Source organism: Zonotrichia albicollis, chromosome 20 (assembly GCF_047830755.1).
Source record: "Zonotrichia albicollis isolate bZonAlb1 chromosome 20, bZonAlb1.hap1, whole genome shotgun sequence".
Lineage (NCBI taxonomy): Eukaryota > Metazoa > Chordata > Aves > Passeriformes > Passerellidae > Zonotrichia > Zonotrichia albicollis.
In genome coordinates, this window is record NC_133838.1 from 8644887 (window position 1) to 8669686 (window position 24800).

Here is a 24800-nt window from a genome sequence, read left to right on the forward strand (position 1 = left end):
AATGTCAGAGAGATGTTTGCATTTAAAAATATTTATTAGTTATTGCTTTGAAGGTCATTAGCACATTACCAACAGGCAAGTTCCAGACAAGTTCACTGTTCAAAGAGCTGACTGCTGAGATGGCTCTGAAGGAGGGAGCAATAATTAATAAAAGCTCTTGAATTTCAACTCTTCAAGAGAGAAAGAAAGAACACAGTTACACTGCCTGCTGTTACTGGTAAGTGAAAACTCAAGATCATTTTAGGAAGACAAATCTTTGTCACTAATTGCAAGCTTCTTGCTCTGACAGCTCTTCTGAGCCTGCCTTGAGGACAACAAAACAATTAATTCTTTGCTGCAATGATGCATTCAAGTTGGGCCTGAAAAACAAATGAGACAGTGAGACAAATTAGATTTCCTAACCTAAAAAATAAACCTTCAGTGCTGTGGAGGGCTAAATTTTCTGTTGGATGTTCACAGCAAGGAGCTGAGGGATGCTGTGCTGCTGCCAGGAGAGCCAGGCCAGGTTTGTTCCCCAGCAATTCCGTTCCTACATGTTTTATAAATTAGTTTGTCGTTCCTGGCATGAAATTTGTTACATTCTGAGGAGAAGAGAGCTGGCCTTGGCTCTGTACGATGAGAGATTCTGTTTAGAATGTGAAGCATTGAGGAGGAAATTAAATAAAAGCTGTTGAAACAGTGGTCTGAATTCTCAGATTTGAAGCTGGACTATGTGAGCTAAATTAAGTATTTGGCTCTCTAGCATTTGGAACATGAACTGACTCCAGGACAAGAGTAGCTGGGAACAGCAAATTTTGTGATTAGTGAGAAAATTTGATGCCAGTTAGTGGATGGATGGGAGCAGCCATAATAACCCTCAGCAGTGGCACACACAGCTGGTCAAGTACAGGTACTTCAAAAAAGAATCTGATTCAGAGGCAACACACATCTGATCTAAGATTTTGTGTCTTAAAACATTCCAAGGCAGCCTGAAAATCTGAGTTAAAAAGCAAGATCTGCAGGAAAATCAGCCTGCTCTAAGGGAAATGTTTTTAGCTGTAGCCAGAAACATTTGATGCTGTTCAGGGTGACATTCTTTCCTTACTTAAAAGATGTGGGGGTTTGTTTTTCCTTTTAAAAACAAAGTACAGAGCAGCAGCTCTGTTCTCCCCAAAGCCACAAGCACAAATAATTATCCGGTCCCTGCACAGTTGTTCTTGGGTAATATTTAATGTTAAATGGTGTGTTGTGTTACTAGGGCTTTAATGGTTTTAATGAGAATTTTACCACTAGTATTTGGAATTCTGGATTTGTACTGACCTTCAGCTGCTGGTTTGTCCGTTTGAGGAACAGAACCTCCTCACTGTGTTTCTTCTCTTCTATTTCTCTCCGTTCTGTTTCTTGCCTTTCAATGGCCTCACATTTCGCTTTCTCTTCGCTCACTTGTTTTTCCAGCTCCTCCTTCTCCTCTTCCAGCTCTGCAATCTTGGGAAAGAGCACAGATGTCTCAAGTTTTGTTGGAAAATAGTCAATTTTCAGTTCAGATGGGACTGATGCCTTGAGAGGCTCCCTAGAATAGAGGCTAGACAGAGTTAAAGGAATGAAGGAGGTTTTATTAAAAGGCCTTCAAAGGACACATCTTGGGCAGTACAAGAACTTGGTTGTAGCTACACCCAAAATGCACCATGGGTCAAGAGTTTTCACAGTTTTATAAGTATTGGTCCATGTACATATTGGAGTTAGTTGTTGAATTACAGCTTCATGTTATGAAGTCCCATCCTCCCAGTTTGCTCTCCTCAATTTACTACTCATACTTTTTGGACCTGAAGCTATAATGGTGTGCTCAGGAAAGGAAAAAGGATTGTTTGGCTAACTAAACTGTGAAGAGAACTGCTAACACTCTATATTCAGTTCAGAGTTATATACTAATGCAGTGCAGAATCTGAAAAATACAAGAGCTAAAATTTAAGGTGTCAGGACAAAGTGGCGTGTGGTGCAATATTTAAAGCTGTGCAACAAGCTTCAGAAGAGCAGCTAAGTCCGAGGAGAGTGAGCTGAGTATTTTGATGGTCTTTGCTGCCATCCTGTGGAAACAGAAACAATGAATTTAAGGATATAAAATCTGCTATGTTCATGTGCAGAAAGCTCCATCACAGGGCCCCAAGGTGTCATTCACCTTGTCTCTCTTTAATTCTCAGTCAAGACTTGAAAAAAGATAACAGGTTTCAGTAAAATAATTGTATTACATTAATTGGGATACTAGCACTAATTAAACTCTGCTTTTGCATTGTTTTCAACAGTAAAAGAGAAAGAAATTCAGTATCAGTTCATACATGGTGAGCAGAGACAGCGGACAATATTTTTAGTGTAATTATTTAGAATCCATTGTGCAGTGGGAAGCTGTAGAGATTTAAAGAGCAGAAATTTTCTAAACACTATCAAAGAGGATCTTCCTATAAAATAACCCACCACAACAGAAACTTGACATAATAAATTCTCTAAACAGTATCAAAGAAGGATCTTCCCATAAAATAACCCACCACAACAGAAACTTGATATAAACACTGGAAGGCAAACAGGAAGGTGTCAAGGTGGAGGTTTGGAATTAGCATAGCAGACAAAAATTCCACTGTGCAGACTGTGGGAAAGGAAACAACTTTCCCATAGTTCACACAGTGCCTGCAAAGCGCCTTGTGGGAACCTGTCAAGGACATATTTTATGAAAAATCCTTTAGTTGGATCTTTTCTCCTAAGAAGTTGGGAGGCCTCAGAAATGAAATGTAAACAATAACTATCTGCTGCTGTGGAATGCAACAGGTGCATCTGTGATTGGTCTCATGTGGTTGTTTTTAATTAATGGCCAATCAAAGTCCAGTCTTTGGTCAGTCACAAGATTTTATTATCATTCCATTCCTTTCTAGCCTTCTGATGAAATCCTTTCTTCTATTATTTTAGTATGGTTCTAATATATCATTTTCTTTTAATATAATATATATCTTAATATAATATGTTAATATAAAATAATAAATCAGCCTTCTGCAACATGGAGTCAAGATTCTCATCTCTTCCCTTGTCCTGGGACCCCTGTGAACACAACCACAGGAACCCAAGTAGTTTGGCAAGGTGTTGGGAAGGATGAAAGTTTGACAAGAAAGTCTCAGAGATACGTGTGCTTAGCAGAAAGAATTTTAAATGTAGAGTCTGATGAAGGAATAGAAAAGAAAGCAAGTTTTGATATAGAAGAAAAGAATTGCTGAGTCAGTCTTACTGGATAACCAAGGAGGCAAAGGGGGTGTTAGTTAGAAGGGGTTTTTATGGCTTAGAGCAAAGAATAAACTCACTTTAAACAGAAGATGTTTTTACCAAGCAGAAAGATAGCACAGGCAAACAAGCCTGCCAATGTTGCAAGTAGAAAAAAGGTCTCAGAATTTTCCACTGCAAGAAAATTGAAAACCAACTTCTAGCTTAAACTGTAATGTACTAACTTTTAGTGATTGGAGAACAGTAACATGAATATGGTAATTATAGTAGTTATGATAGGCTATAGATAAAAGTTAAGGTATAGATTGGTTCTGCTGTATTGAGATGCTCAGCAAAGAGAAGTATAGAATGGATTGTAACCAAAAGAAAAGTATATCATGCAATGTAACTATAACTAAAGGGTCTGTGGGCGGCAGGAGCTGACAGCTGTGGGCAGAGCTCTGTCACCCATGACCCTGGACTGCTGTAACCTCTTGGATGTAATAAACTGCATTTTGGAGAGCCCCTGGAGTCCCACATCTCTCATTCAGGCTCTTACAGTGGTGCCCAACATGGGATGCCATCAGTAAGAGCCTGAATGAGGGATGCAGGACTCCAGCTTTAGGCACAGGCTCTGTCACCCCTAGCCCTGCACTGCTGTAACCACTTGGATGTAACAAACTGCATTTTAGAGAGCTGCCTGGAGTCTCACATCTCTCTTTTAACCTCTTACAGTGGCGCCCAACGTGAGGCACCATTAGTAATAGCCTGAATGAGGGATGCAGGACTCCAGGCCTGCCTGCAGCTGGAGCTGGCAGCTGTGGGCAGAGGCTCTGTTGCCCACGACCCTGGACTGCTATAACACCTTGGATGCAACAAACTGCATTTTGAAGAGCTGCATGAGGTTCCACATCTCTCATTTAAGCTCTTACAGTGGTGCCCAACGTGGAGCGCCATTAGTAAGAGCTTAAATGAGAGATGCAGGACTCCAGCTGTAGGCACAGGCTCTGTCACCCACGATCCTAGACTGCTGTAACCACTTGGATGTTACAAACTGCATTTTGGAGTCCCACATTTCTCATTCAGGCTCTTCCAGCAAGGAAATCTGCTTCCACCCCGTGTCCTTCAGACCCTTTGTGGCAGGTGTCTCACCCTTTTCTCCAGGTGGGCCTTGCCCTGCTCGGCCTGCAGCGCCTTGCGCACGCCGAAGGCCACGCTGCTCTCGTAGAGCGCCTGGTACGCCGACAGCGTCAGCTGCAGCTCGTCCCGCACGCGCAGCAGCAGCAGCCCCCGCTCCGCACAGCTCACCGTGGTCTGCCGGATCAGCTCGTCTGCAAGGGAGGAGGGACAGAGCCTGCAGTGCCTCTGCCAGGGACACGGCTGCTCAGCTCGCTGTCACACGGATTATTCAAGGTTTTCTAAGCATTCTCATGTTTATATTCCTGTAACAAACTTTCTCACACGGTTTGTGTAAATAACTTGTGGGTTTGCAGGTTTTATGGAGAAGGAGGAATTTGATGGGTTGCTGGTTTGTGCAGTGTTTTGTTACATTGAGCACAGCAGGTAAAAGCAGAGTGGTGGTGCAGCCCTTCAGGTAATGCCAGTGATTAGCTGATCCCCTAATCTGCAACAGCAAACACTTAAAAATGTGTAATGATTGTTGCAGTCATGGGGGAGCCCTCAGAGGACCCTGCTCTCCAACCCATGGCCACCCCTCACCTTTGGGAGCTGAGCACTGTGTCATTAGAGTGTGCAACACACACAGAGCTATAAGTTACTTTAAATAAACTCAGTTGAAATGTAACTAAGAGCATAACTATGAGGATTTAAAGCTGTTTTTCACGTGCAGGCATCCCCTCACCTTTGGGAGCCCAGCATTGTGTCATTAGAGTGTAACATAAAAACGGCAATAAGTAACTTTAAATAAACTCGGTTGAAGTGCAGCTAAGAGGGTAACTAGGAGGATTTAAGGCTGTTTTTCATGTGCAGGGTGTCCCCAGGGTGGGAGCTGTGTCGGGTACTGACCGAAGCACTGCGTGTAGAGCTCCCTGCGCACGGGGCACAGCCCGGTCTCCCGCGCCTGCCGCTGCTGCAGCTGCCGGTCCAGCTGTTCCTGCAGCTGCACGACGTCTCGGCGGGTGCTGGGCGCGGTGCTCACCTCCTGCACCCAGAGCTTCTGCGCCTCCTCCCACTCCCTGCCAGACAAGCACTGGCCGTTACCGGAGGCACCGGGCGCCCCCCGGGCACCGCCGGCCCCGGCCCGGCCCCGCTCACCGCGGCGGCAGGATGAGGTTCAGGAGCTCCTGCGGCTGCTGCGTGGCGAAGCCGGCGGGGGTGCGCGGAGCCTGACCCTGCGGGAACACGACAGCGCTGTAGCAGCGGGCAGGGCACCGCGTCCCCGGCCCGCTCAGCCCCGGCGGAGCGCGGTGCCCCCCTGCGTGCCCCCGTGGGCGCTCACCGCCGCGGAGGGCCTGTCTTCTCGGTGGGACACCACCACGGGCGGGCAGTACCGCAGCAGCGACTCCGGCGGCGCCGCCATGGCGGCCGCGGCACTGTCACCATGGCGACCGCGCCGCGCACCAACGCCCGGGCGGAAGCGCCGGCGGGCCGGAAGTACCGGCGGGGCGGAAGTGGCGGCACTTCCGTCGGGACGGGCGCCATGGAGGCCGCGGCGGAGGAGCGGCGGAGAGAGCGGCGGCGGCGGCGGGAGGTGGCGGTGAAGGCCGAGCGGCGCAGCCCCCGGCGCAGCCCGAGCGAGGAGCGGCGGGGCCCGGCAGGACCTCGCGCGGGCAGCAGGTGAGGAGGCCCAGCCGCTCGGCCCCGCCACGCTCGGCCCGGCCCCGCCGCTCAACTCCTCCCGTTGTTCCGCAGGTCGCCGCGGCGGAGGAGCAAGTCCGGGAGGAGGAGCCGCTCGCCGCGAGGCAGGAGGAGCCGCAGCCACAGCCCGCACCACGGCGCCGTGAGGGTGAAGCAGGTGAGCGGGGCTGTCGGTACAGCGGGGCCCGGTTCCCGGGACTCGGCCTGGCGGGCACAGAAAGTCGGTTCAGACAGGGCCCTGCCCGGTGTCCCTTGTCTGGGGAGTCAGGAGCTCCCGCTGCCCAGCTCAGCTGTGCCACCCGTGCCTGGAGCTCCTCTCCGAGCCCTGCCGGTGCCACAGCGCAGGGAGCTGCATCCTTTCCCCAGAGCAGGCTGCACCGCCTGTTTGTGGCGCTTTATTCCATGCAAATTGCGGGAACCCAAGTGGTTTGGCAGGGAAATCTGTTCTAGGTGGTGTCAGAGCTGCACCCCAGTAAGATGGCAAGACCCTTTCTGCCTCCTGTGTAAATACTCTCTGTATATCTGCATCGATGTCATTTTAGTGTCACCAGTGGTGGGTTCAGCATTGCACCCTCATTTATTTCCCCTGTGTGCAAGCCACAGGTGTTCCTCCCCATGCCTCAAACACGAGGGAGGGACATCCCAGCGTGTGTTTTCCCAGTGTGGGACTGGGATTGTCTAAAAGGCCGAGGTAGATGAGCTGCTGTTCAGTTTGTTTTTTTACAGTTTAAAAGTTCATGTTTTTACAGGTTAAAATGTTACAAGACTCTTTGTTATAAGCCATCTTCCAGTATCAGTGAGACTCAGCAATGGGAGGGGTTTTGTAGGAATTGAAGATGATTTCTCAATTGGTTTTGATAATGCAGAGGTTTTTTTGTTGTCTTACATAGGTAAGTGAGTTTAGTTCAGATTTTTACAGTACAGGTTAAAAAGTTGCAAGGCTCTTAGTTATAAGTCATCTTCCAGTACCAGTGAGAGCTTGGGGACTGGCAGGAGTTTGGAAGAAATTTAAAATGATTTTTGAATTGGTTTTGATAATGCAGTTGGTTTTTTTACAGAAGTAACAAAAGTGAGTTTAGTTCACGTTTTTACAGTATAGGTTAAAAAGTTACAAGGCTCTTAGTTAAAAGCTATCCCCAAGTACCAGTGAGAGCTCAGCGAGTGGGCAGGGTCGGGAGGGAATTTAAGGGTTCTGAATTGGTTTTGATAATGCAGTTTAGTTTTGGGGGGCTTTTTGCATAGGTAAACGAGTTTAGTTCCTATTTTTACAGCATAGGTTAAAAAGTTACAAGTTCTACTTAGTTATAAGGTGCCGATTTTCCAAAAGGCCGAGGTAGCTGAGCTGCTGTTTGACTCTGGCTGTCCCTGCAGGAGCGGGAGGATCACTGTGGCAGGGTGAAGGAGGAGAGGAAGCAGAGGCACCCAGCAGAGCAGGAGCAGCGGCGGGACCGCGACAGGAGCGGGGACAGGGACAGGCACAAGGAGCACTCAGACAGGAAGAAGAACCCTGGAGCTCGCAGCCACGAGCGGGACGCACAGAACCTGCGGGAGCAGCAGGCGGAGAGAGAGCTGCACAACGAGAGGAGGCGAGAGCACCGGCAGGGCGAGCCCAACGCTGAGCCCTGGCAGTCAGACAGCAAACAGAAAGAAAAACCCGCCGCCAACAAGGAGAAACCGAGCTTCGAGCTGTCGGGGGCGCTGCTGGAGGACAGCAACACCTTCCGGGGCGTGGTGATCAAGTACAGCGAGCCGCCCGAGGCGCGCATCCCCAAGACGCGCTGGCGCCTGTACCCCTTCAAGAACGACGAGTTCCTACCCGTGATGTACATCCACAGGCAGAGCGCCTACCTGCTGGGCCGGCACCGCCGCATCGCCGACATCCCCATCGACCACCCCTCCTGCTCCAAGCAGCACGCCGTCTTCCAGTACCGGTGAGGCTCGGCAGGGGGGGTTTGGGAGGAATTTAAGGGGTTTTGGATTGGTTTTGGTAATGCCATTTTTTGTTTGTTTGTTTGTTTTTACATAAGAAAGAAAAGTGAGTTTAGTTCATGCTTATAAGTATAGTTTAAAAAGTTACAAGACTTAGTTATAAGCTGTCCCCAAGTACCAGTGAGAGCTTCGGAGTGGCAGGAGCTTTGAAGGAATTGAAGGTTTTTGAATTAGTTTTGATAATGCGGTTTGTCTTGGTTTTTTTCTACATCAGTAAGAAAAGTGAGTTTAGTTCATGGTTTTACAGTTTAGGTTAAGAAGTTATGAGTTATACTTAGTTGTAAGCTGTCTTCCAGTACTGGTGAGAGCTTGGGAGTGGGAGGAGCTTTGAAGGAATTTAAGATGAGATTTTTTAATTGTTTTTGATGATGCAGTTTTTTTGGGTTTTTTTTTGGTTTTTTTTTTTTACATAGGTAAGGGAGTTTAGTTCTCATTTTTTCAGTATAAGTTAAAAAGTCACAAGACTCTTAGTTATGAGCTGTCTTCAAATACCAGTGAGAGCTCGAGGGAGTGGGAGGAGTTTGGAAGGAATTTAAGAATTTTGAATTGGTTTTGATAATGCAGTTGTTTGGTTTTTTTTCTTTACCTAAGTAGGAAAAGTGAGTTTAGTTCATGTTTTTACAGTATAGGTTAAAAAGTTACAAGTTATACTTAGTTATAAGCTGTCTTCCCCTACCGGTGAGACTCAGGAGTGGGAGGGGCTTTGAAGGAATTTAGGATGATATTTTGGAATTGGTTTTAATAATTCAGTTGGGTTTTTTTCCTACACAAGTAAGAAAAGTGAGTTTAGTTGGTGTTTGTAAGTATAGGTTAACAAGTTACAATGTTCTTAGTTATAAGCCGTCTTCCAGTACCAGTGAGAGCTTGGGGAGTGGGAGGAATTTGGAAGGAATTTAAGGTTTTTAAATTTTTTTGATAATGCAGGGTTTTTTTTTGTTTTGTTTTCTTACATAGGTGAGTTTAGTTCACATTTTTACAGTTTAGATCAAAAAGTTACAAGACCCTTAGTTATAAGCCATCTTCCCACCTCCCTGCAGAGCACAGTTTCTGCCCCTGCTGCTTTATGAACACGTTTGTAGTGTCTCAGGTGGCTCAGCAGTGGTTTTGTTGCAGGCTGGTGGAGTACACCCGGGCTGACGGCACCGTGGGCCGCAGGGTGAGGCCCTACATCATCGACCTGGGCTCGGGGAACGGCACCTTCCTCAACAACCAGCGCATCGAGCCCCAGCGCTACTACGAACTCAAGGAGAAGGACGTGCTCAAGTTCGGCTTCAGCAGCAGGGAGTACGTGCTGCTCCACGAGTCCTCTGACAAATCTGAGGCCAACACCAAGGACGATGATGAGGATGAGGAGAAGGAGGAGGAGTCTGACAGTTAACGGAGGAGGGAGAAGCTGGGGAGAGGCAGAGGAGGGAAACTCCTTGCGGTGGAACGGGACTGGGATGTGAACGTGGAGCATTGCAGCACTGATGCCTCTTGTTGCCTTAAAGTCCTTTCTCTGTTGCTGGTCTGTTCCCATAGTTTGTTTTGAGGGGCTTTGCTCGTTATTTGTGTTTGATAGTTTTGCATATCAAGAATTACAGCTTTATTTTTTATTTTATTTGTCTCCCAAGAAGCCGAAGAGCACCTGGATGTGAAAACTCTTGGTGCTGGAAACCCTCCACCAGATGTTGCCAGACTCTTCCAGCAAACCATGTCAAACACAGACAGCATCTGGAAAATTATTTTTATGACTTGTTTTGTTGTAGCCCTTTGAAAATGCTACAGACTGAAAGGTTAGTTAGAGAGTACCTGATGCACGTCCTGCTCCCTAGTTTGCCAAATTCCTCTGCCTGTTGGGAGTTCTGACAGGAGAATTTACCTGGATCACTGCTAAAATGGCAGAAATGTGGCAAAGATTCTCATGTATTTGTATGTTTTTAGTATTTAATTTGTCTCATGGTGACTGAGGGACGGGCATTTCACTGGAATTCCGCCTGGAAATCACAGGGGAATGTGAAACAGAAGTTAAACAGTTCCTGGAATTTCAGGTGATGAGACTGTGACCCAAGTTCCCTGTTCCCACACATGATGCTGAAGCTGTCCTGGATGTGGAGTGTCTGGGTTGTAAGCTAGAACCCTTTTTCCTGACCCCACCCCAGGGTTTGTTTGTGTCAGACAGAACCACCTTTGATAGGGTGACATGTTTTAACCAGTTTGCACTATTTAAGTTCTCTTTTTATAAAAACTTGGGTACCCAAGTCCTTTGTTTAACAGTGAAGAAGTCAGTGTTTAGGGAGAGAACCACCAGTCCCACTCACTGGGAGTTGCAGAGTTTTTGGTGTCTCTCCAACGTTGCTTTATGTTCAATGTGTGTGTCCCACACTTCACTGACTCACCTGGGTGTTTGTGGTCTCACCTGTTTGTCCCTGCTGTGTACAGACTGTACACAAAGGTGCTTGTTGTACACATGGATAGTGTAAATATGGGGCATTGCTCTGGGGTTTCAGATGGGTAGGATGGGGTTTGAGCAGGAGGAGCTCCTTTATATCTACTCCAAGGGTTTTTAAATAAACAGTTTGTAAATTTAGCCTTGATTGCTTTCAGTTGTAGTATTTTTCTAGCCTTCTTTTTTCCTCAGAACACTTGAAGTTTTAGTACTTGTTTCTGTAGTAAAGAAAGCAAATAAGTTCAAAACTGCACAATTTGGACCCTGGAGAAGCTGTGAGCACAGGAGGTTTGTATTGCTCCCCTTTCTCACCCCAAGGTGGCTCATTCTGTGTGCCCTGACAGGGTTCTCACAGGAATGGGAGGTGACAGAATTGCTGTACTGCAAAAGGGCAAACTGGCCCCCAGTGTCACTGCAGAGGATCAGAGTGACACAGTTTAATAGGATCACAGAAGGGTTTGGGTTGGAGGTGTCAGGATAATTAATCCACAAACTCCTGAGGTTTGTGTCCCAAAAGGAGACACAGGAGTCCTGTAACTTTATTCCAATAAAGAGAGAGGCCATAGGGCATTTCCCATGGGGTATCTCAGACTGTTATAGGACACTTTTTATCCCAATTTCCCAGCTGCATTTTCCTCTCTCTTTCCCGACTGGCTGAGGTACTTGAGAGGTACAAACTTCCCAGAACACCTAATAGAGACCCCCTTCTAATGTATACCCCCCTTTTTATTTTCCTTGTGCCAATCAGTGGAATTTCTATGGAATTAATGCTTCTTCCCATTACTTCTTTTATCTCTCAGTTTCCAGTTTTATTTATCAGCAGACCTACAGTTTGTCTGTAAAGACAAATCCCTCTCATTCCATTTATCAATCAGTAGAATCCTTCCCATTGTTTCCTTCATGTCAGTACCCAGTTTTATTTATTAGCAGACCTACAGTTTGTCTGCAAAGACAAACCTCTCATTCCATTTATGAATTAGCAGAATCCTTCCCATTGTTCCTTTCATCTCTCAATATACAATTTTATTTATTAGCAGACCTACAGTTTGTAAAGACAAATCCTTCTCAAAATGGAATCATTTATCAATCAGTGCAATCCTTCCTATTGCTTCTATTACCTCTCAGCACTGGTTTTATCTACCCACAGGTTGTTTGTAAAGACAAACCCCTCCTTCCTTTCAGAGTGACCCTAAAAAACTTGGAATTGGGGGATATCTGAATTTTTAGCAGAAATTTTAGCGGCAGAACCACAGAACGCTCCAACCCTTGGGAGTATTGCATTTACTGATGGAATTTTGGTCCATGCAGTTATTAGGGCAGAAATCTTTAGGACTTTGATTGTGTTTAGGGTGAGGAAAAAGGTTGCAGTTATTATAGCGTATTGGTAGAAGTTGAGGAGGGTAAATTTAGGGTTGTAGATGATAATGAGGTGGGAGATGGAAGAAAAAGCTAGGATTTTTAGGATTCATGTTTGGTTGAGCCCCATTCATCCTCCCAGGGCTGCTGAGGGGATAGCCAGGTAGGAGTTGAGGAGGGTAAGTTTAGGGTTGTAGATGATATTGATTGCTATTCAGCCTAGGTGAGAGATGGAAGAAAAAGCTAGGATTTTTCGGATTTGTGTTTGGTTGAGCCCCATTCATCCTCCCAGGATAGTCAGGATAATTAATTAGGAGTGCAGGGTTTAATGAGGGTGAGTTATCGCCCCGCCCCTCCCGCCTCAGCAGCGCCCCTGGCGGCCGCCGCCGGCACCGCCCGCCCCTCCCGCGCAGGCCGCGCCGCCATGGCCGCGCTGCACGCCAAGGCCGGCGGGCCCCCTCAGATCCCGGACACCCGCCGGGAGCTCGCCGAGCTGGTGAAACGCAAGCAGGAGCTGGCGGTGAGCACCGGGGAAGGGCTCGGTGCGGTGCGGGTGGCGGGGGAGCGGCGGGGCCGCAGCGGCGCGGCCCGGCCTGCTCCATGCGCGGCGGTGTTTCCCGGCAGGAGACGCTGGCAAACCTGGAGCGGCAGATCTACGCCTTCGAGGGCAGCTACCTGGAGGACACGCAGATGTACGGCAACATCATCCGCGGCTGGGATCGCTATCTCACCAACCAGAAGTGAGTGAGGGGCGGAGGAGGCGCTGCCCGCCCGCCCGGTCCCCCCCGCCCGCCCGGCCCCGCCATCGCGCCTGTCTCTGTTTCAGGAACTCCAACAGCAAAAACGACCGCAGGAACCGCAAGTTCAAGGAGGCCGAGAGGCTCTTCAGCAAGTCCTCGGTCACCTCAGCAGCGGTGAGTGCTGGGATGAGCCCTGACCCCATAACCGTCCCTGTGCCCATCCCTTTGCTTGTCCCCAGTCCTGCTCCTGTTTTATCCCCATCCCATCCCTTTGCTTGTCCCCAGTCCTGCTCCTGTTTTATCCCCATCCCATCCCTTTCCTTATCCCCAGTCCTGCTCCTGTTTTATCCCCATCCCATCCCTTTCCTTGTCCCCAGTCCTGCTCCTGTTTTATCCCCATCCCATCCCTTTCCTTATCCCCAGTCCTGCTCCTGTTTTATCCCCATCCCATCCCTTTCCTTGTCCCCAGTCCTGTTCCTGTTTTATCTTCATCCCTTTCCTTGTCCCCAGTCCTGCTCCTGTTTTATCCCCATCCCATCCCTTTCCTTATCCCCAGTCCTGCTCCTGTTTTATCCCCATCCCATCCCTTTCCTTGTCCCCAGTCCTGTTCCTGTTTTATCTTCATCCCTTTCCTTGTCCCCAATCCTGTTCCTGTTTTATCCCCATCCCATCCCATCCCATCCCATCCCATCCCATCCCATCCCATCCCATCCCATCCCATCCCATCCCTTTCCTTGTCCCCATTCTTGTTCCTGTTTTATCCCCATCCCTTTCCTTCTTCCCATTCCTGCTCCTGTTTGATCCCCATCCCATCCCTTTCCTTGTCCCCAGTCCTGTTCCTGTTTTATCCCCATCCCATCCCATCCCATCCCATCCCATCCCATCCCATCCCATCCCATCCCATCCCATCCCATCCCATCCCATCCCATCCCATCCCATCCCATCCCATCCCATCCCATCCCATCCCATCCCATCCCATCCCATCCCATCCCATCCCATCCCATCCCTGCCCCTTGGTGCCTCAGTCCTGCTGGGATCACCTGCAGAATCACTTCCCCATTTGAAATCCCATACCTGCCCTGGCTCCCTGCCCTAAGCACCCCCATCCCACCCTGCAGCCTCTTCCCAGAGCCCCTTTTTCAGGTGTTTAGGGGTGGGAGGGTGCCTGTCCCTGGTGTCACTGCTGTCCCCTGGCTTTGTCTCTGCCCCAGACCCCTGGTGCCACTTGGGGCACTTCAGAGGGACCTGTCTGTGTGACCTGGGCTCTGTGTTTTGAGCCCTGGGAAGTGAATCCCTGCTTGCCTTGACACCCTGTTTGTTTTGCAGGCTGTCAGTGCATTAGCTGGAGTGCAGGACCAGCTCATTGAGAAGCGTAAGTGCCTTTGTTATTTTGCTCTGAATTTGGGAAGAATTACACTCTCCCCACCGTTCTGCCCTGTCTGGGGTCTGGCTCCCCTGCCCAGCCCCTGTGTCTGCTGCCCTCAGGCTGCTCCTGACTTCCCAAGTTCCTTCCAGGCTCAGAGGGCTCTGTTGTGTGTGAAAAGGATTGAATTTGCTTTGGTGCTCTGTGGAGGAAGAGACTGGAGGAGCTGAAGCCCTGCATCTGTAGATGTGTCAGTCACAGGAGGCCTGGGGAGGGGCCACTCACCTCCACGACACTGGGAAACCTTTTTGTGACCAGCACCAAATCAGATGTGGTTCCTCAGTGCTGGGGAGCAGCTCCCTGTCCATCCTGCAGAGGCTCTGTGATTCACCTGGTGCTGCTCAGGTGCCTCTGCTGCTGTTCTGGGGCTGTTTCTCCCACTCAGGGCTGTGCCAAGAGCTCAGCCTGGTGCTCACCTGGCTTTGTCCTGCTCTAGGGGAGCCGGGCAGTGGCACAGAGAGTGACACTTCTCCAGACTTCCACAACCAGGAGAATGAGCCCAACCAGGAGGATGCTGAAGAGCTGGATGGCTCCGTGCAGGGTGTGAAGCCTCAGAAAGCTGCTTCCTCCACTTCCTCTGGGAGCCACCACAGCAGCCACAAAAAGAGAAAGAACAAAAACAGACACAGGTCAGTGGGACCAGCAGCCTGCTCACCACACCTGGACAGCTGGCTGGGGCTGGATTGAATTTATTGCCTGAAGGGAACCAGTAACACGTTGGAATAACCAACAGGCAGCTGGGGTTAGTTTTTTGGGGGTTTTCCTGCTTTTGGAAGAGGAGGGGAGAGTGCTGAGGAAGTTAAACAAGCAGCACAGGGTGCTCACTCCAGCTGTGGCACAGCTGGGCAGCTTCTCCAGCTCTCCCATCTCTCCAGGATAAAGTTTATTCCTTCCAGCTGGTCCTGACCTCCTGAGCTTGCTGCTTGGTTTCTGCAGAGCCCAGGAGGACAGGAATGTTAGTGCTTGCTTTGAGGGAGGGTGGAATGCAAATGGGAATGTTTTTGGGGTTTTGGACACTCCCTGTGTCTGGATTTCCACTCCGGCCCCTTCCAGCTCTCACATCCCAACCGAGTCTCAGTGCTGGCATAGAGAAGTTGCTGTGTCACCTTCACCTCAGAGTGTTTGTTATTAAACTGACCTGAAATTCACATGGAACAGATTCCTTGAACTCTTTTCTGGTTGGATTTACCTGTCCAGCTCTGCCCTTGGGGCATAATGAGGGCAGTGAGCTGGATCCTGTGCCCTCAGCCAGGCTCTGGCAGTGACAGTGCCTGAGTCAGGTCCTGAGGGAGGAAAACCCTGGAGAGGAGACACTGCAGAGCTGTCTGGAAGGATTGCTGAAGCTGGGGCTTAAGTATTTCATAGAAGTAATGGAGCTTTTAAAACTCTTTTGTTTTAAAAGCTCTCTCAGAGCCAGTCTGTGCTAGCTCTGAGCTGTTTGCTCTGCCTGGCTCTCCTCTTTAAGGGACCTGCTATGCAATTAGAGAAAGGGTTTAAAGTGGTAAAACTTCCAAGGGGGGCTGGGGACAGTTGGGATGGGGACGTGAGGTAGGTACAATGCTTGAAAAATGCTTAACTCCTTTTTTGCCTTCATTAAGTGTTGAGTCATTAGCATGTCTTTAATTCTTAGGTCAGAATTTGCTTCCTACAGCAGCCTGAATTGGGCAGATATCCAAAAGGACTGGATGTCCCTTTTGTTCCCCATGAGCTGGGAATCCAAAGAAGTTCAAATCTCTTTTTTTGCCTGTAGATATTTGGAAGAAGTTCAGGAATAACACAAGGAAACCACATCCGTGAACAAGTCCAGAGAAACAACCTGTAAAACTGAAGTACAGCTTAAGGAAACTGCCATTTCAAACAAATTATAAAATATTCTCCCTGCACAAACCATGGCCAACAACATGGTGGGGTGCAGGGCAGGTGCTGGAACTGACACAAATCTCTTTGCTCTGGTCCTTGACCTGGACTTTAGGGACAGGAGCTGGGGGGAAGCTGTTCCCCAACAGGTTGTGTGGCTCTGGGTTCCTTCTCATCCCCCCTGTGCAGCTTTGGCTGGACAGAGCAGCTCTGCCCTGCTCACCTGTGGCAGCCTCTGTGTTCCCAAGCCCCTTCAGACACTCCGAGGGGCTCAGCAAGGCAGGAACGGACTGTTTGTAATGTTTAGCAGGGCCAGATAGAGAATTAAAAACCATAAAAAGATCATTAAATTTGTCTGTAATAAAAACTCTGTTCAAATTGTGATTGCTGTTACTGAGTGTCCCCTAAATTTTGGCAGACAAGACCAAACAATTCTCGAATATGTTTAGGTTAAAACCCCCCAAGCAACAGCGTGCAGCGAGGGCATTCCAGGCCCTACAACCCCACAGGTGCTCCAGCCAGACCTGTGGGTCTGTCCCCTGAGGGGTCAAAAGAGAAAAATAAAAGAAATGTTGGCTTTTCTCTTTATTTTTCCTCTTGCCAGCACGACTCTGGGTTGTGCTGCCCCGTTCTGGGAGGTGCTGGGGAAGGGCCCTGCAGGAGCCTCGCTGCCTTCCCCTGTGGGACCTTTGGCTCCAGGTGCACCCAGGGCCTCAGGTGTGGCTGCAGGGGCTGTGCTGTCCCTCTGCTCCCTGCCACACAGCAAGGCCAGGCTGGAGATGATTTTCTGTGTGCTTGGCTGGGTTTGAGCAAACCCAGTGCTGTTTGCTCTTAGTGCAGTGCTGGAATGGGATTCCCTGATCAGTCCTGCCAGCTGTGGGCACAGCTGTGTCTGGAGGCCACTTGTATGGGGGGTGGGACAGTCCCCAAAGTGCTCAGCTCTGGCCCAATGTCCCTGGGTACCCCAGCTGGGGACAGCAGCATTGTTGGGGTGTGGGGGGAGCAGCCCAGGGCAGGTTGGGCACCAAGTTCTGTGTCACCTCTGCCTGAAGCAGCTTTGCCTTGCCCTGGCAGCCCAGCCCCCTCTCCAGCTTCCTGACCCCTCACTTTGGTTCCCCAAGCCCTTCTGGGTTCCTGGCAGCTGCCCCTCCTCCAGCTCCTGAAATCCCCTGTGTGACCCAACCCCACCTCTGCTAACACTTGTTCCCAAAATCCAGTGGGGAGGGGGACTCTGCATTGCCAAGCCAGAGAGCTTTTTGTGTCCGGTCCTGGTTAAGATATCTGAAGAACTTGATGGTGTTTGAACACTGGCTTTATTATTTATTTCATTTGATTTTTTTAGCGATCTCGCTAGGGTGGCTAATCAATTAATTGATTTAATTCATTAGTATATTAATTTCTATTGCTTTCTTCCTTTCAAATGCTGCCCCTCAGCCCGTCTGGCATGTTTGATTATGACTTTGAGTAAGTTTGACTTGAATTAGTACTTGTGCTGTGTTGTTAGTGTGTAGACACGATGTGCCTTTTGAGACCTCGCTAACCCCTAGTTTATCTGTTTAATTGTAGGTATGTATATTAGGTTAGGCTGGGAAGTATTTTTTAAAAACAGAAAAGCGTGATGGAGGTAACATTTTATTTAATAACTTCAGCAAATTATAAATTAACTTCACTCTTCTTTACCTTTCTGTTTCATATTTGAATAGATAAAACTTTTTAACTTTAAAACTTAGTTTAAACACTGATTCTTTTGGCTTTGCTGCTTAAGGAGATAAGTATAGACTTGGATATTTCCTTTTGGAAAAATGTACTTAACTCAGTAATTTTGGCTCATATAATCCCTGTCATCCTAACTCCTCTCTCTATCCAAGTAAATAACTCTCACGCTATGTCTGGCTAATTACCTGTGGCATAGTTACACCTCTGGCAGATTAAATTAACATAAAGCATGCCTAGTTCCCCTTGTTCACTGCCTAAGTGCCCTGTGATTGATTGTGCCCCTTGATTAGCTCTGTCTGGGAGTGGATGGAATCTGCTTTTTGGCAAATAATAACTCGGTTCTCCTGTGCTGCTCTGGTGCCCAGTAACCCTGGGCACAGCCCCTGGCTCAGCCAGCTGGGAGTGGATGGATTAACCATAGTCTCTGTCTAGCTGTGCCCTGTGCAGTAACTCTGGTGTTGGGTCAGGTATTGACATGGACGTTTCTCTTGTCTTTCCAACCACAGGATTGATCTCAAGTTAAACAAAAAGCCAAGAGCCGTAAGTATCCGTGCTCTGTCTGTGTTTTCATTGCTCACTGGAAGGGCTGGCTGACTCACAAGCTTTAAAAACCCTCCTGCTGCTGCTGCTGTCATTTGAGTTTTTATTGTCATGGTTGAGGAGTCGCAGTGTGAGGTCAGCATTGTCCCCTGGCTGTGGCAGCAGCTGAGCCCAGGTCACAGATAACTCCTGTGTGCTTCTCATGGAAAAAGCTGCTTTGCATCCTCTTGTCATGATCTGGAGCATCAAAAGCATCTGGTTTGAGTTGATACTCAAGGTTGGCAGGGTCCTGCTTTTCAATGTTAAGCTACAAGAGAAAGATCTGTTCTGCCTGCAGCTAGTGGTGTGTGAGATGAGAGAGGACTGAGACCCCCCAGCTCCAAGAGCACACTCGGAGGTGGGAAGGTGTTAATGTGCATGTGCTGTCCTTTCTCTGCAGGACTACTAGAGCCATCAGTGCTGATGCTCCTGGGATTTAGGTCTGTGACTCCCCACTGAGAAGCCCTGAAGCAGGATGGCAGCTGCAGCAGGAGTGACTCACTCTAAGGGACTTGGATGGGGGGAGGAAATCCTGGACCATGTACTTTGCATCATTTTTAAATCACCTGAGTTGCAGGAGGACAAAGGTGGTGTAGTAGTTGTAGTAGTTCTGAATTCCTGACTGTTCTGTGCTTCCACCTTGGTCGGGAACTTGCTGGAAAGGCTGACACTGCTGCCCCCTGTCACCTGCAGACCCACACAGAGGCATTTCCTTTTCCACTGGAACTGGGCTAGGATTCAGTGTGTCCCATCCATGTTGTGAGACTTAAATTACTTTTGTTGCTGATATTTAGCTTTGCAGGTTTGGGGTTTTTTTTCCTGGTTTTATTTTGTTTGGTTTTTTGTGCCTTTTTTAAAGCTGAAGTGTATAGTTACAAGTTGACTTTGGGTTTCTTTGTTTAGTCCGTGTAGTGGAAGGTTCTTCATTTTGTGGAGCAGCTTTTGATTCTTACTCAAGCAGAGAAGAAGGCAGTTTAACCCTTCTCTTTCATTTTAAACACCATCTCCCAATATTCCTCAGTGCATTAGGTGCAGGAAGGGCCAGAGCTCAGTGCCAGCTCTTCACTGTCGCTGACTTTGGGTGGGTTCTCTTTTTAATACAAACCTCTGTCATTTGTACATAAACAATAAAAGTTCCATGTTTGTCTCTTCTCATGGTTTATTCAGTCCAAACTGACTCCTGCTGCTTTTTAGTGTTCACCTGCTTTATGGGGCCTTGCTGGGCTTCTTCCCCTTTAGCACTGGAGCTGTTCCTTGTCCCCGGGTGTCCTCTTGGTGCTTTCTCTCCTGGGGCAGCTGTTCCTAAATTCTGCAGGGAGTGCCAGGCTCTGATTTCCAGCTGTGTTTGGCTGATCCTGCTGCAAGACATGACTGGAATGTCCATGGTTGTGCTGGTGAGGGAATATTGCTGGCAGATCAGGATGAGGCAGCTGGATTGTCCCTGGAGAGAGACAGGAACCGTGGCTGGGTGCTTCTTGCAGCAGCCACGTCAGAATCTTATTGCTGCTGTTGAACTGAGCTATGGGGAATTGCTTTATCAGTGCTGGGATGTGTTTGTGTAACCCCTGCATGGGACAGGGATGTCACTGAGTCCCCAAAGTGTGCACAGCCTGTGGAACAGCTGGGGGTTCAGATGTTCTGCTGCACCTCTGCTCTCCTGTGTTTGGGGTCTGGGACTGTGAGGGAGCAGAATTCTGCTTTGGGCTGTGTGTGATCTGGAGATAAAGGCAGCTCTGTGTTTGTTCCTGGAGGGAGCTGGCTTATCCTGCAGGGAGCTGGGACCTGTGGCAGCTCCTCCTCAGGGAGATCAGGCTAGAGCAGCTTAAAGGCCAAGCTGCAAAGCCGGCCTACTTCTGTGTTTTAAGCTACAGTTTAAGTACAGGGGGGTGGAAGATCTAGGAAACAGCATAAACTACAAAGTCTCACTCCTCCATAGTTCTGGAAAAAAGAATTCTCAGCTGATGGTTTTGGTTCCCTGGCCTTGGTATGAAAACACTTCTGCTGCTGCTCTGAGCAGGGATGGCTGGAGCACCTGGATTTCAGAGGCTGAAGTCTCTGCTGCACCTCTGCCCTCGAGGAAAGCTGCCAGATTTTCTTGGGTGGAACATTTTGAGCGAAGAAGCAGCAAAGGGCTGGTGTAGCTTGGGAGCCTTGTGCAGGCAGGGCCAGCTCTGCATTCCCTGTGACACATTGGGGCGCTGCAGGGACAATGTGAAGTGCAGCCATTCCTGCCCTGGCTGCGTTTGTCACCGAAGGAAGGGACAGCCTGCACATGGATGGGGCAGAAAGAGAAATGGCACACACCTGATTCAGTCAAAGCATCAGCTGTTCCCTGCTGGGTCCTGACTCCAGCAGTTGTGCCTAAAACTCCCATTTGACTTCTGAACACTTACTTCCTAAAGAGCCTGAGTGACTAAAGATCCCCAGGATGGGCATAGGAGTCAGAGAGAGATGCACAGACTTCACATGAAAGCTAATTAAAGCTAAAAGTAATGATTAGAAATACATCCTGAGTCCTTTGCTTGTGAAAGATGAATCCTGAGCAAAGGAAAGCGCAGAAGAACTACCACTGTCGTCATGGACCCTAAAGGTGGAGCGCTAGGGAAGCGCTAATCCCTGCCCAGCCTCGTCACCAAGAGGATTAGGCAGGAGGAGTTCATCTGGGGGCCGAGGGGCAGGAGGGGCGCGGTGCACGGCTGGGTAAGGGGGCAGTGGGGAGGGAACGAGGAGGGCAGAGGGGGTCCCGCGTGTCCGCTCCCCTCTCGCTGTGCTGCTCACGGCGAGCCGGGACAGAGCCTGACCACCTTCGGCACCGCTGCTGGGCAGCCCCGGCCGAGGCTGAGCCCCGTGTCCGGCCCTGAGCCATGGCTGGGCCTGATCAGAGTAATGTCCGGCCCGCAGGTGCCATCATGGGCCGGCACCGAGCCCCGGCCGGGCCCTGCTGGACGCGGCTGCTGCGCGCCGGGGGCCGCTGGGTCCTGGAGCTCTGCGGGACGGCGCTGCGGGGGCTGCGGCGGCTCTGGAGCCTGGCCTGGGTCGGTACCGCGCGGACCCTTCCCCAGGGGGCTCCCCGAACCTCGGCCGGCTCCAAACGGGGCGTGCTGGGGTGCAATCCCCGCACTGCTGCTGCTGTGGGTGTTGCAGCTGGGGTCAGGGTGCAGTCCCTGCACTGCTGCTGCTGTGGGTGTTGCAGCTGCCTCACCACAGCACCCCGTGTGGGAGCGGCACCCCCGTCCCTTGGGGCTGCACGGCTCAAGGCTCTGGGCGGGGGCGGTTGTGCCCAGCGAGAGCGCTCTGGACGCGGGGACACCGCTCTGCTCCGGGCAGGTGCGAGCCGTCCTCTCGCCCAGGTGCTGCTGATGTGCTACAAGAGCTGCTGGGATGGCGCCTTCCAGGTGACCGAGGAGGTAAAGCCCGGCTGGGAGAGCCCCGGGACAGCCGGGCCCGGTGACAGCGCCTGCTGGGTGGCACTGGGGGGCTCTGGTGCCCACGGACCTGCCCATGCCCACTGTCCGTGTTGGCTTCCAGCTCGGCACAGCCCTGCAGCTGAGACTGGAGGGGAGCGAGGAGGAGGAGGAGGATGTGGACTCGGATTCTGCGTGGCAGCCTGCACAGACAGGTGGGTGCCCGGCCCAGGGGTGTCCCCGGGACTGGCAGTGCCCCGGGGGTGGCAGGAGCTGAGCTGAGCTGTGCTGCCAGGGCAGTGGCGTGGCCAGGGCAGCGAGGCCGTGCTGGCGAGGCTGGAGGCGCTGGAGGCCGATGTCCGATTCCTGTGCACCGAGCTGGGGGCTGAGAAGCTGCTGTGGAGCTCCAGGTTCCTGGAGCTGCTGCGGGAACAGCAGAGCCTGCGCCAGCGGGTGAGTGATGGGGGGAACAGGGGGTGCCAGCCCTCAAACAGCCCCTGTGACGCCCCAGACCCTCACACCCTGCTCCAGCTGCAGGAGCTGCCCTGGAACAGCAGGGACAGCCCCGAGCTGCTGGGGGAAGCAGAGGACCCAAGTGCCAGTGGGAGTGAGGGAGAGAGCCCAGAAGGTAGGGAATGGGGATGGTGGAGGGAATGGGAATGGTGGAGGGGCTCGGGGAGGCAGTGGTGAGGAGGGGGCAATGTATGCTGAGCTCTGCTTTGGGCAGTGTGGGTGATTCCCCCAGCTCCCACCTCTGTGACTGTGTTCACAGGGGTCTGAGGATGAGGGAAGAGATGAGGATCTGACTCCATGTTTCAGAATATTTATGATATATATCACATTAAAACTATACTAAAAGAAAAGAAGAAAGGATTTCATCAGAAGGCTGGCTAATAACAGAATAAAAGAATGAATAACAAAAGCTTCTGTCTCAGACAGAGTCCAAACCAGCTGACTGTGAATGGCCATTAATTACAAACATCCAACCAACATGGGCCAATCACAGATGCACCTGTTGTATTCCACAGCAGCAGATAATCATTGTTTACATTTTGTTCCTGAGGCCTTTCAGCTTCTCAGGAGGAAAAATCCTAAGGAAAGGATTTTTCATAAAAGATGTCTGTGACACACTGGGTGCACTGGGCAGCCCAGGGAGGGGGGTTCCCAGTTCTGTTCCCAGCAGGAGCCTGGCTGGGGGCTGCCACTGCTGTCCCCCTCTCTCCTTTTCTCTTTTCCAGGTCGCCCATGGATGGAGGCACCTCAGCAAGCACGTGGCTCCATCCAGCGTGACAGGCAGAAAATGTGAGTGAAGTGTGAGCAGGGCTCAGCAAACCAGGCAGGATCCACACATCCCTCCCTGCCCAGGCTGCTGCAGTCCCAGCTGCACCCTGTATGTGCCTCCATCCATCCTTTGGTGCTGGCTGGGCCCAGCCCCATCCAGCAGAGCTGCAGCCATTCCCCAGGAGCAGGAGCCAGCTGGAGGCAGCTCAGAACAAGCCACTGGCCCTGGCTCTGCCCCAGGACACAGCACAGCCCTCCCTGCCCTGGGCTGACTGTGCCTGCTGAAGCTCACCAAGGAGCATCCTCCTGCTCTGCTGCTTTTGGGAGCTCCAGGAACAAGAGTCTGGTCAGCAGCAGCTTCAGTCACCTTGCACTGGAGTGAGGGATTGCAGAATTTACCCACTGACTTCCTTGTGGACCAGATCCATCCTCTCCAGCTGCTCTTGCACATGTCACAACCCTGGAATGGCTCCTTGGGAGAGCAGCCAAGGGCAGGCGGCTCCCCAGGCACAGCTGAGGGCTCTGTGCTGGCCACAGCACCTGGCCCAGGAGCTTGCAGGGCTGAGGGGCTGCCCAGTGCCCAGGCCTGGCCCTGCACAGGGGCTGCACCCTGCCCCAGGCTCCCCCTGCTCAATACAGGCAGCTGCCCTCCATTGTTTGTGTGTGCTTGGTCTTTCCCCAGCAGGGCTGGGACAGTCTTATATATCAAGAGTTCTGTTATCATTATAGTGCAAGGATTCCGTATCACCAGAGTTTTGTACCTCCTCAATGTTTCTTGTAGGCAGTTCCTCTAAGCACTGACTCTTCCTGGTCCTTGTAGCAGCCATCTGACTCCAGATCCCACCAATCCACTCTTTTACACCACTGTTCTTATTGGCTACAGGTGTGGCCTGTTAAGATCAGGCCTGCTACTAATCTTTAGCAATTAGTCCAGCTGCAACTCTTTAGGGGATAAGATTACACATTCCATACCACCTTCATTTACCCATCCTGTGTCCCCCTACAGGACAGCTCCACCAGAGCCCTGCAGGCTCTTTGGGAGGGGGACAGGATGAGCTGTGGCTGGAGCAGAGCAGGGGCTGGGCTCCAGCAGCAGCAGGACAGGCAGGGATCTGTGCTCCCAACGTGCCCGTGCAGCTCCCACACGCAGGGAACTGATGCAACGCCAACAGCAGCAGCCTGACTCACCCAGGGACTGCCCCGTGCTCTCAGAAATGGCACAGAAAACCAGGTCCTGGCAGGTGCCATGGGGGCCCCAAGCTGGCCCCCCACTTGTCACAGACATCTTTTATGGAAAATCCTTTCCTTAGGATTTTTCCTCCTGAGAAGCTGAGACGCCTCAGGAACAAAATGTAAACATTGATTATCTGCTGCTGTGGAATGCAACAGGTGGATCTGTGATTGGTCTTATAGAGTTGTTTCTAATTAATGGCCAATCACAATCAGCTGGCTCAGACTCTGTCTGAGACACAAGCCTTTGTTATCATTCTTCCCTATTGTATTCTTAGCCAGCCTTCTGAGGAAATCCTTTCTTCTCTTCTTTTAGTATAGTTTTAATGTATATATATATCATAAAATAATAAATCAAGCCTTCTGAAACATGGAGTCAGATCTACATCTCTTCCCTCATCCTCAGACCCCTGTGAACACCGTGACACCCAGTCCTGCAGGAATCACAGCACCTCCATGCTGGGACCTTGGGAACACCAGGCAGTGACCAGGTCCTGCTCCTGCTACTGCCTCCATTCAGCTCCCCATGACAATCCTTGGGCTGAAAATCCCCAGGCAGCCCACAGGGAGCAGGAGGAGGAAGAGGAGGGTGACATCAAGCAGGATTAGCTGCAGCCCTCAGCTCTGCACCCCATGGAGCACCTGCACCTCCCCACAGCACCTGCAGCACGGCAGGAGCCACAGAAACCTTCCCCAGCCAAAGCTCCTGACCTATTGCTTAACCCGAGGCTGCATTTCCTCCAGCACTTGTGCAACCCTGC

The 24800-nt window shown here is 50.5% G+C and overlaps 4 protein-coding genes across 11 annotated transcripts; 3 read left to right on the forward strand and 1 right to left on the reverse strand.

Annotated features, from left to right (window-relative positions):
• Nucleotides 1-15: 15 nt before the first annotated feature.
• On the reverse strand, nucleotides 16-5809 carry LOC102063034 (axonemal dynein light intermediate polypeptide 1). The gene is made up of 6 exons (XM_074555859.1): nucleotides 5678-5809; nucleotides 5494-5570; nucleotides 5245-5414; nucleotides 4372-4550; nucleotides 1300-1464; nucleotides 16-359 (listed from the first exon to the last, which is right to left on the reverse strand). The coding sequence occupies exons 1-6, from the start codon at nucleotides 5756-5758 to the stop codon at nucleotides 324-326; spliced, it is 708 nt and encodes a 235-aa protein (XP_074411960.1). The 5' UTR covers nucleotides 5759-5809; the 3' UTR covers nucleotides 16-323.
• Nucleotides 5780-10594, forward strand: SNIP1 (Smad nuclear interacting protein 1). The gene is made up of 4 exons (XM_074555851.1): nucleotides 5780-6015; nucleotides 6091-6193; nucleotides 7408-7967; nucleotides 9139-10594. The coding sequence occupies exons 1-4, from the start codon at nucleotides 5780-5782 to the stop codon at nucleotides 9401-9403; spliced, it is 1164 nt and encodes a 387-aa protein (XP_074411952.1). The 3' UTR covers nucleotides 9404-10594.
• Nucleotides 10595-12169: 1575 nt separating this feature from the next.
• On the forward strand, nucleotides 12170-19275 carry MEAF6 (MYST/Esa1 associated factor 6). Of its 5 annotated transcripts, XR_012583363.1 has the most exons (9): nucleotides 12170-12329; nucleotides 12434-12549; nucleotides 12636-12723; nucleotides 13876-13921; nucleotides 14409-14601; nucleotides 17264-17293; nucleotides 17396-17453; nucleotides 18052-18085; nucleotides 18525-19275. XR_012583363.1 is itself a non-coding variant. In XM_074555856.1 (8 exons), the coding sequence occupies exons 1-8, from the start codon at nucleotides 12234-12236 to the stop codon at nucleotides 18531-18533; spliced, it is 612 nt and encodes a 203-aa protein (XP_074411957.1). In that variant the 5' UTR covers nucleotides 12170-12233; the 3' UTR covers nucleotides 18534-19275. The 5 variants fall into 5 exon arrangements, 3 of the variants coding, with proteins under 3 accessions (XP_074411957.1, XP_074411958.1, XP_074411959.1); XR_012583364.1 differs by lacking the exon at nucleotides 17264-17293; XM_074555856.1 differs by lacking the exon at nucleotides 17396-17453.
• Nucleotides 19276-19414: 139 nt separating this feature from the next.
• LOC141731327 (uncharacterized) lies at nucleotides 19415-24393 on the forward strand. 4 transcript variants are annotated; one of them, XM_074555853.1, is made up of 5 exons: nucleotides 19415-20824; nucleotides 21026-21531; nucleotides 21653-21743; nucleotides 21824-22156; nucleotides 22767-24393. In XM_074555853.1, exons 2-5 carry the CDS (start codon nucleotides 21034-21036, stop codon nucleotides 22832-22834), a joined length of 990 nt encoding a protein of 329 aa, XP_074411954.1. In that variant the 5' UTR covers nucleotides 19415-20824; nucleotides 21026-21033; the 3' UTR covers nucleotides 22835-24393. The 4 variants fall into 4 exon arrangements, with proteins under 4 accessions (XP_074411954.1, XP_074411955.1, XP_074411956.1 ...); XM_074555854.1 differs by lacking the exon at nucleotides 19415-20824 and having other exon boundaries at nucleotides 20867-21531; nucleotides 21824-21981; nucleotides 22060-22156; XM_074555855.1 differs by lacking the exon at nucleotides 19415-20824 and having other exon boundaries at nucleotides 20867-21159; nucleotides 21475-21531.
• The last annotated feature ends 407 nt before the right edge of the window (nucleotides 24394-24800 follow it).